We start from the raw sequence: 10,892 nt of genomic DNA on the forward strand, positions 1-10,892 counted from the left end.
TGCGGCAGCCGCCGCGCGCGCGCCCGCTCCCCCTCGGCCGCGCGCCCCCAGCCCCGCGCGCGGCACCAGGGCGGCCCTAAGGGGCGGTGGCGCGGCGGGGCGGCGCTGCGCATGCGGGCTCGGGGCGACCGAGGCCTCTCCCGGAGCGGAGCGGAGCGGCGCGGCCGGCAGGTAGCGGCGGGTCCCGGGCGCGGCGCGGCTGTACCGGGCTTCGCGGAGCCGGCCCGGCGGAGCCCGGTGGCGTCTCCCGGCTGGCGTCGGGGCGAGGCTGGGTGAGGGCCCCGGGGGGGCGCCGGGAGCGCGCTAGCTGGCTCGCTCCGGCCGGCGCTCCCGTGCCCTTGGGTGGGGCGTCGCGCTCGCCGGAGGCGGCGTGCTCCGTGGCGGCGGCCCCGTCGCGCGGGCCGGGCCGGGCCGGGCCCTCCCTGCGGGTGGTCGGGGTCCTGCCGGTGGCCGGCGTCTGGGCCTGGAAGCAGCGAACGGCGCCGTTCAGAGCGGCCGCGCGTTCCGCTCCGCTGCGCCCGGCGGCGCCGAAGGGCGGGGCCGCTGCCGCGGGGCTCGGCAGCAGAAACGCGGTCGGCATCGCGAAGCCTGGCTGCTCGCGGGCCTGTTGCGGTTGGTTGGTTGATTCGGTTTGGTGGTAGCTGTTTCATACGCGAGTGCGGACGTTCTCGTGTTTATTCATTCTAATTTCCAATTCGGCTTTTTATTTTTGCAGTGTACGTGCGGTTGCTGACTTACTGCATGCTATGGCTACAGATGGCAGCGTTAATGATCGCTTGCCCTAGCCTTTTATTCCTCAATATGTTTTCTCCCAGCGGCTGTTACAATGATTTCCTTGTTGGAAAGCAAGTCGAAGTATGATATTAAGAAGATACCGTTTAAAAAGAAGGCATTTAACATAAGTAGTGCAGCTTATTTCTGGCAAACCTATTTAAAAAGAGAACGTACGCACACAAAAAAAAGTAAAGGAGTTGAAACTTCTGAATTAAGAATTTGTGTGAAAAAGCCATGTTTTATCAGAAAGATATGCGATCTTTTGCAAGAAAGATATGCTCTGCTCCATAGCTAGGTTGCCAAAATCATTGTATGTATTAAAACTCCACTGTTGTAAAAGTCTCTATTGATGGTTTTTCGTCAGTTTAATGACTCACCAATTTTAATTTTTCCTCTCCATGTTTTGGCAGGTAAAAAGGCCTTTTTATGTAGTAAATTTGAGAAGTGCCTATCTTATGACCTGATCTTCAGATAAGGAACCTGCAGTCATGTCCAGATGTTTTGTATCCTCTAGATCCACGGGTACATATTGGTAGATACATAGCGCAGGTTAGATATTAAGTCATTGAACGTAGAGCATTTGTTCACTGTGGGATGCAAATTGCATGACAGCTTCATTTTAGGAAGGGGCTCGCTATCTGAAAACAGGACTTAATTGCTTAATATGGATAGAGTTGCATTTGTGACAGAGAGACTGAGTATTTTGCAAAGCTATTTGGATTTTGATTACCTGTATTTTTAGAAAGCAAAGTCAGAAGCTGTTAAGGAAATAGATTTCTGGTTATATAAAGGTTTCTAGTTATATAAAGGTCAAAGAAATACTTCTTAGGTTTTTGCTAAAAGCGTGAGTAAAAACCAACCAGAACACTAAGAAATAGAATATTAACATCAGGATTACAATGTGGGGAAGGGAAAGAAAAGTAACTAAATTGGTGGAAGTGACATGATGTTTTTTGGGGTTTTGCTTGAGTTATTATTATTTCTTTTTCATTAGTCTTTTGGTATGGTACAAATAACAAATGTGGGGTAGGGGTTTTCTCATGTTGGGTGTTGCAGGGAACAATGTCAGCAATTTAATCAGCTGCACAAAAAACTAAGTGGCAAAGGGTTAGCATTAAAATTAATCAAAAGCATCATTTTTGATGGCCTTTCTTTTCTGGAGCAGGTGTACCTCTACACTTACGTAAACTTATTCTAGAAGGGAAAGATGAATTTTCTATGAGGGGAAGAGTGTTTCTGCTCTTTTAACGTGGATTAACTAATGTACGGTGTAGCTTCACATCTGTCCTCTTGAGTTTTGTATTCCATGTCAGTTGTAGCAGCTATCTGTATTAGAAAGTGTAGCTGTTGCTGTTTTGTACACGGAGTGCAGAAATACTGGTAGCTACTGGACGGTGTAATGAGATCTTTCTATGTATTTTCCAAATCTCTGGAAAACTTCCTAAGAATTTACAAGTTTATATGGAAGTCAATTATCTTTTCCTTTGGGATTGTTCAGTGCTGACATGGCTTCACTGCTTGGAGCCCCTTTCAGAAAGGGTCCTGTCATGAAAGCAATGTTTGCATGTTATTGGAATGGTGATAAATGCTCATATGAGCTCTTTTTGCAACATAATAGCAGAATATGAAGTCTAGGTATGTAGTTGAATTTAAGGCTGCTCCTAGTGTTTAGGACCAGATTGTTTTCTGACAAAGCAACAATGACACAAGCATGACTTTTATGAACATTCTTCAGAGGCCTTTCAGTTTCTTATCTATGACGCATGCATAGGGTACTTAGTCTTAGATGTCTATATGTGCTTTGAATATAGTTTAGATTTTATGCTGTTAAACCTAAGATTCTTACAGCTTCCACTGTGTTTCAGATCCCATGGCTGTCCCACCATCGTACAGTGACTTGGGAAAGTCTGCCAGGGATGTATTCAATAAGGGCTATGGTAAGTAACATGACTGAGGTTTGGTAATAATTTCATATTTTGTCTTGGGTGTCTTGAAAACTACAATAAAAACACTACTATTTGAGAAAGCCATTAAATACCTCGTGGTAGGAATCCAGCAGAAGGATGGACCACCTTGAATCACCAGAATCCCTTCAATCTATCATCACTAAGATGAATAACTGATGAAATATGAAAATAGGCTATTTCAGGCCAGTGTTCCCTATGTGCCGGACTTGCTGGGCGTGTAGCAAATAAACCTTGCTTGTATATTGTGGTGAAACAGATGCTGTGTACTCTTCTATTTTCAGGATTTGGAATGGTCAAGTTAGAGTTGAAGACCAAGTCTTCCAGTGGGGTGGTAAGTACTGGGAGCTTTCAACATCACCAGCGTTGAGGGGAGGACAAATTCCTAAAATGGTGGTAATATCTTGATAGCAGGTGTTGCTCCTTTCTTTCATTTCTCAATTTAAAATTGTTAGCCAACTGATCTGTTTCTATAACAATTTGTGGAACTCATGTAGTGGTACTTCTTTTCCTCTGGTGTGCAAGAATTTTCACATACCTTGTTCGGGATGTATGGTTTTCTTTCCAGTTCCCACTGCAACATCCATGCACACAGTTTTTCTTCACCATATATAGGTCTCACATCTGCTTACGAACGCAGTTGAGATTCTCTGCTGTTGGTTTTTATAAGATTTTTAGTTCACAGACTTTTCATCCAAAAGGCCAAGGGATAAAAAAGAACCACAGTTTGCCTTAACTTCATTTTCACATCTCCACTATGCTTATAATGCAGGACCTAATTAATTAATTAAAACTAAATAGTCCTCCTGACATACTTTATGTAGAATTTCAGAGCATTTTATAGGTGTTAATTAAGATTTGTAGCACTTAAGGTAATTAGAAAATATGGTGATCCCCATTTTAGTGGTGGAAAAATGGACCTCCCTTGTGACTTCACAGGAAAGCTGGAAAAACCAAGAATGGAAAAACAAGAATGGATTTCTAAATTTTGGTCTTTAAGCACAGGCATATGTATTTTATACTAGATAAGCTTATTCTTACAATGACTCAATTTCTTGAGTGCTAGCACTTACTGCTATCCTTTATAGGCCTGTCCTGCTTTTCAGCCTATCTCATAACCATATTTGCTTTAGCTCCCTTCTCTTGCATTCTTGTCATGCAAATGGCATAAGTCATTCCTTTTGTATTACTGTGTGCTGTCTCAGTTGCGTTTTTGATGGATTACTTGCATCGTGCACCCGGCACACAAGGCCGAGGAACTCCATGGTCTCTGTATTACAACAGCTGTCAATTACTGACATCAAAGAATGTGCGTAGTTTTCCTGCCATGAAGTTTTGATTCTCAGTAATATGGTAATTGTTAACTACACTGTCTTGTGATGGAACATGCACAACTCTGTTAAGTTCTAAAATGGTTTTTTTCCTTCTCCATGCAACTTTCATTTGGATGCTTAACCAGCTGGTAAGAACAGTGACTGTTTCGTCATGTTGGCTTTTTATTACTTTCTCTGGTGAGGTTTTCTGTGGGGGATATCATTTGTAATGTGCTAGGTTGTTCTGCATCATATTTTCATTTACATCATGAAGTTTGACTTGGGTCCATAGTGCTTAATCTCCTGTATGATACATGTATGTGAAGCCATTTACAATCTCTGTCCCAACAATTCAAAATAAGAACACCATAAAAACAGCATGAGGAAAATCAAGATAGATATGGTATTGGTACAGTTGTCTATTGCTAAAGGTGTTGCGCTCATTAGCGTTTGTAATGAGCATTCTGCTGCAATATATGGTTTGGGGGATGGAGGAGAGGCTGGGCACAAAGTGTGAAATCTAAATCTAGTACTTGAGTACTAACAGGATCTCTGATTGATATTGAAATGTTTTTGTTTGCTTTTGATGACAGTTCTTAATGTAAGAGGTCTTTTACCAACCTAAGCAAGTTCCAGGGTTCTATGAGCACATCTTGATAATAAATATCCAGAACAGAGATGCCAGAAATGAGTGGGCATTTTGAGATGCAAAAAGAATAGTTTTGGGTGTGGATAGGGAAGAGGATGATGACTCTGAGTGTTCTGTTTTTAAGGTCTAAGGGTAGCAAGTGTTTGTGTTAGCATTTGACAAGTGGAAAAAGGTAAAGTACTGAAGAGTGCTGAAACTCATACTGTCCTCTTGGCAGGAATTTACAGCAACTGGCTCTTCTAACACAGACACAGGCAAGGCTTCAGGTAGTCTAGAGACAAAATATAAGATCAAAGACTATGGACTTACATTCCTCCAGAAGTGGAACACGGACAACACATTGGGAACAGAAGTTTCCATGGAGGATCAGGTAAGAGGAAGCTGATACTCTGAAAATGTTCCCGCAATTGGTATGAGAAAAATACTGAGTTGAGCAGAAAACACTGAGGAATGAAAGTTACACAAAACTCCCTGGAGTACTAAAAAGAAAGAAGTCATGGTAAATGTGCCCAATGCATAGACTGAGAGACAGCATCATGAATCTTAGCGCAAGGAGTGCAAGCATAACCATAGCCAAGTGCTGCTACATAACGATACCAAGATATAGAGTTATTGCAGATGTCAGCATGCCAAATTAGCTTTTTGATTGAATATCACTATTATCCACTCTGAACACGTTTGTTTTTTTTTGAAAATTAACTTTAGCTATGTAGAGCTGTCACTACTACAGTCATGAAAGAAAACCGGAGAGGATTTTCTGTTTTAAATGCCGTAATACGTAAGGCCTTAAGTTTGGCTGCCTTGAGACTGAAGGCTTCGGCTGAAGGTTGAAGAGAAAATTTGCAACTTGGTGCTGCTTAAGCAAAGGGTTGCTGTTATACAATGCTTTCAAAATACAAAACTCCTTTTCAAAGTCAATAGCTTTATGCTTTTCACTTAATGCCTATGAACTAAGGTAAAAGTTCCAAAGGTAATAAAAGTTTTGTGGTGCTCTCCACTATATATGTCCAACCCTGTTTATAGTTAAGGTTTTGCACTTTTACCAGTGCTTTAACACGTTCAACTCAAAATGAGGTGGAACAGCTGATCCCGGTATGTGGTTTGGCCAGTGAAGTAGTACTGTGTCTCAGAATATGCATAGGTTCTGAGAGGGATTTTTAAGCTACAGCATGGATTATTGGCTCTATAGGGAATAAATAAATAAAACTGAAGAGTTTTTTTAACACAGTTTCTCAGTTTTCTTGTCAACACTACATTTGAAATTTTCCCATAATAACAAATCTTCAAAGTGTGTGCTGTTAATGGTGCCTCATTGTAGGGAGAAAAGAAAATCCAAATTTTAATCCTTTATCATACAGCATCTACAGATCTCTTTGTAAAAATGTGTGGGAGACTTTCTGTTCATGTCACGCCTTCTCTTTAGACTTGAAGTAGCACCATAGTAATGTAATAAAACAAGCCATGTTTTGGCAGAGTTGTGAGCAGACTTCTCTGTTTTTCTTTACAGTTGGCTGAAGGACTGAAGGTGGCTCTTGACACTGTATTTGTACCAAACACAGGGTAAGTGTTTTCAGTCATCGTTATCTAAGGAGTCCTAGAATTACCCTTAACTTCTCATTAGAAATGCTTATACTGTACATTGTGTAAATGCTCAAAACTTACCATTACTGAATGGTCATATTCAAATATTGCAACAGGAAGGAACTCATGTTTAAAAAAGAAAAAATCAAGAACTTTGTTCTGCAGGTACTGTATTTTGAAGGCAATGGGCAGAATAAGCTCTGCTAGAAATGACTCTGGCTTTTTGGCCACTGCAAATTTATTGTTTTAGAGGTATTATATTCCTGTATCTCGCTCCTTGAATAGCTAGGTCTTACAGGGACTGCTTAATTTGTACCATCTTTCTCATGGTGTTCAAGGTCCAATTGCTGTCAACCCAGTGCCTTAGGAACACAAAGCAGCTTTTTTTTTTTTTTTCCTGAAGCCTGTGGAAGTAGAACAGCCTGTGTATTATGATAGGCAGTGTAATAGCACTTTTTTGTCTTTTTAAAATTATTTCTTTTTTGGTTGACAGAGCAAAGAAAGTGTGTATATGGGTTATGTATGTCTGGATATACATGAAGCTTGAGACTGCTTTGTAAATAATTACTGGTATTTCTTTATCGTTGGGAACAGCGTAACAGAAAAAAATCAGAGTTTTAGATACTACTTGGATATAAGCAATTAGAAAAAGAGTTAAAAATGAGCCTCCAGGCCTGGGTATGAGTGATGGACAGCACAGTGTCCTGCTGTATCTTCAAAGATAAAGGAGGCTGGGGAGAGGATGATGGAGGTGATAAGATTTTGTTGCAGTTAACTTTGAATTGGTAGCAAAAGGAGCAGAAAGACACATTGGTGAGAGAGGAACAGGCTTCTTTGGAAGACTGACTAAATGGATGATGCATGGAGGATGAGGAAATTCCTTCTCAGTAAGGGAGAGTGGTATCCAGCAGTGAAGGAGGAAGGAAAGCAGGCAGTGCACACAAAGGAACGGTGGAGAGAACTGAGCAGCCAAAAAAATCATTAAAGGACAAAAAGACCAGCTATCAATGTGGGATGTCACAGATGCTGCTTGAAAGAAACTGATGGTGCCATAACATACTGCACTTATTTGTGGTGAACAGAATTTGAAACCTGATTTTTTTTGAGCAATAAGCAAAAAGATTAATGCCTTTATAACTTCTTGAGGATTTTAAGGAGGTTGAAAATGTTGGAAGTAGCACCACCAAATACATGTAATATCAGTGTTACCCTTATCCCATGCGCTCTTCAGCAGTTGTGGTGATTTTAAGTTTTGAGTAGGCATTACAGTCATTTAATGCACTGGCCCTAAAGGACATACATACAGGATTAAAACTACCTATAATATATACCACCAGGGATAAAATGAAATGTTTCTCTGCAGGAAGAAGAGTGGAAAGTTGAAGACATCCTACAAAAGAGAATATGTAAATCTAGGCTGCAATATAGACATTGATCTCTCTGGACCAACGATCTATGGCTGGGCCGTGCTGGGCTATGAAGGCTGGCTTGCTGGCTATCAGATGGCTTTTGATACGGCCAAGTCTAAGCTTTCGCAAAACAACTTTGCCTTGGGATATAAGGCAGGAGACTTTCAGCTGCACACTAATGTGTAAGTATTAATCTGAGCCTAGAGAAAATTATCAGAGGATCCAAACTAGATGAATAGTGAAAATGAACTGAGCTAGGTAAAAGGTGGGAGGAAGGAGGGAGGATGCTGATTTATTTCAAAAGTAATTCACACCACGTTTTCCTCTTCAGTGCAATTAAAGCAGAGTCAACTTCTTAACTTTTGGTTGTCTGTTAAGACTGTTTCAGGGTGATCTTGGTTTTGTGTACACAAGATAATGGCATAAAGGCACTTCACACTGTTAGTTTGGAATTCAAGTCGGTAAACTTCAACTTCTATTTTGGCACTAGATAAGAGTCTTCAGTTAAGCTCTCTTACCCTTTCCTTCACTAAAGAGAGAGCTTCTGGCTCAGAAATGCCCAGGGTTGAGGAGAGAGGTGTGTTACATCATTCATGAGTGTTTCCAGCTACCTTAGTGTAGCTCTAGCCTTCGCATTCAGATGCTTCGAGAATCTTTGAACTTTTTATATTTAAACAACTGCTATGCCATAACTTTGTTTTCAGCCTAGTCATTCCCATAGCTGACTTAAACCTCCTTCTAGGTTTGTCCCTTTATACATTATCAGAGGCTTTTCTCCTTAAGACAAGTAAAGTTTGTTTTTTGTCAGAATCTCAAACGTTGTGTCTCGGTTACTGGTAAGTTGTGGTCAGTTAAGCAAACAATACCCATGTTTTAGGTAAACATCAGAACATCTGTGAGCTCCAGCTAGGAATTATATGACCATGGGTCCACTGGACACCTTGGTTCATTTTGAGGTAATGGTCAAAGGATTTTGGGAAAGGAAGGGATAATCTCAAGGGTTGCTATTTTACTGACACTTGCATCTCTTACAAACAGAAATGATGGCACTGAGTTTGGTGGGTCTATTTATCAGAAAGTTAATAATAAGGTTGAGACATCAGTCAATCTTGCATGGACTGCTGGCAGTAACAACACACGTTTTGGTATTGCTGCTAAGTACCAACTGGATGAGAAGACTTCCATTGTGGTAAGATTTTTTTTTGAAAGCAACAAGTATTTCAAGCTCCAATAAATGCTGAAAACTAGTGATGTGAAATAGTTGCTCCAAATAGTTACTGAGAAAGTATGGTAGACAGCAAACTGTTGTGGTTTAAACTTCAACTAGGACTACAAGTCGTATTTGTGAAACATCTTAAAAAAAAATCTAAACCACTCTTTCATCTGTGCTGAAACAGTTGCTAGTCTGACTATTGTGCCTGGAGCCTATGCAAAATGTGTTTTCAAAAGGTAATATGAGTATGAAGTATTCTTTTACATTGTGGATTAGGTAAGAATTAGACAAAACTACTGTAGTAAGATGACAGTTCAATTGAGCTTACAGCCCTCTCCTAACACTGAGTTATGTAGCTCTTGAAAGTCAGTCAAGGTCCTGAGCTAAGTGCCCTTACTGACACTTACAAAGTCTTGCAGAAATGTTAGGGCCAAAAAAAAGAAATTGGGGTGGGCACTGGGAAAAGATGACTGGGAGAGATAACATGCTCATCAGGAAGCAACAGTGAATAAAAGTAACTGCATACACCGTAACACTAAGCACTTAAGTAGCAAGCGTTTGTTAAGCTTTAAAACAAGAATTAGTTCCAGGATAATTCAGCCAGAATTAAAAATAGGAAATAGTATCGTAAACAGCTCAAAACTTAGTAAAAGATAAGTTTGCATATTCATAAATTTGCTGCTCATTCCTTAGAGAACACAGGGTGGGACTTGATATAGGTGTAGTATGCCACAATTTGAAGAAAAGATGGGACCTATTTCTTGTGCCTGTTCCAGTTTGAAGGTAAAGTGGAGGAACATAGTGAAAATTGGGTATACTGGAAACCTGTAGGGGAAAAGACTAGAATACACCACAGTTAGAGATCAATCTACAGGTAGCTGAAAGAATGAACAGGGCACTAGGGCAACTTTCTGAATATTTGTACATGGCAGTGATTATTTTTTTTCCTGTAGGCTAAAGTGAATAATGCCAGCCTGATTGGAATTGGTTATGCTCACACCCTTCGACCTGGTATGTAAGCCCAACTAGTAGCAAATCCTACTAGTTGCTATGTTGTGGGTTATTTTACTATTATCTCTAGAATGGAATAGAAGGACAAAAAAAACAAAAACTAGAAATCTTACACAGGTACATAGAAGTAAAGGCTGTGTATGCACATAAGCTCCTATAGCAAATAAGACACGTTACTAAGACTCAGGTACTTGGTGAGAAGGTGTTATACTGGGACATTATTGTATGAAGACTCTCCTTCCTTGCTTTTCTAGGTATAAAGTTGACCCTCTCAGGCTTGATTGATGGCAAGAATTTCAGTGCTGGAGGTCACAAAGTTGGGCTGGGATTTGAACTAGAAGCTTAATGCAGTTTTAAGTAAAACAACAGATGGTGCTCTGGAAGATGAAGGAAAAGCATACCCCGTATGTTTTGGCCTTAACATTACTCTGAAATCTCCAGCAGTGTGAACTTTCTACTCTTCCAAAGAATGCTCTTAACCCAACACTGAAGTCCAGCAAGTGCAGGCACCTCCAAAGAAGATAGCTGAAGGCATGCATGGGAGTTGTGATTTGTGAAAATAAGCATTTTTCACTTGCTTATCATATTGTAAATGGGCTCCTAAAAGGAAAACATCCCACCTCTCCCCATTATTGTATTGCATCCCGCATGTCCTACCTTTCACACCCTTTTACGAAAGGTAATCTCTGTGCTACAGCATAACATTTGATTTTACATCAGAAATGAAATAAATGTCACAGTTGAAACATAGCGTTGGTTCAGGTAAACTATTCTCTGTGCAGTGGGGCTTTTCTTTTTGGTGGATCCTCTGCAGATTATCTGTTAGCCATACTTAAAGTTTTACTAAACTGTATGTAAAATTACAGGGTGGTTGAGGTTGGAAGGGACCTCTGGAGCTTATCTGGTCCAAGTGCCCTGCTCAAGCAAGGCTACATAGAGTTGCTTTAGAAGATCTCCAAGGAGCGAAACTCCACAATC

The 10,892-nt window shown here is 40.8% G+C and overlaps 1 protein-coding gene across 4 annotated transcripts; it reads left to right on the top strand.

Moving 5' to 3' along the window:
- The first annotated feature begins 54 nt into the window (after nt 1-54).
- Nucleotides 55-10,664, top strand: VDAC3 (voltage dependent anion channel 3). Of its 4 annotated transcripts, XM_035562753.2 has the most exons (10): nt 113-171; nt 1,185-1,296; nt 2,640-2,711; nt 3,023-3,072; nt 4,918-5,070; nt 6,208-6,260; nt 7,645-7,872; nt 8,729-8,879; nt 9,857-9,914; nt 10,169-10,664. In XM_035562753.2, exons 2-10 carry the CDS (start codon nt 1,263-1,265, stop codon nt 10,258-10,260), a joined length of 891 nt encoding a protein of 296 aa, XP_035418646.1. In that variant the 5' UTR covers nt 113-171; nt 1,185-1,262; the 3' UTR covers nt 10,261-10,664. The 4 variants fall into 4 exon arrangements, with proteins under 4 accessions (XP_035418649.1, XP_035418646.1, XP_035418652.1 ...); XM_035562756.2 differs by lacking the exon at nt 1,185-1,296 and having other exon boundaries at nt 55-171; XM_035562759.1 differs by lacking the exons at nt 113-171; nt 1,185-1,296 and adding an exon at nt 551-612.
- Nucleotides 10,665-10,892: the final 228 nt, after the last annotated feature.

This window comes from Cygnus atratus, chromosome 27 (genome assembly GCF_013377495.2).
Source record: "Cygnus atratus isolate AKBS03 ecotype Queensland, Australia chromosome 27, CAtr_DNAZoo_HiC_assembly, whole genome shotgun sequence".
Classification (NCBI taxonomy): domain Eukaryota; kingdom Metazoa; phylum Chordata; class Aves; order Anseriformes; family Anatidae; genus Cygnus; species Cygnus atratus.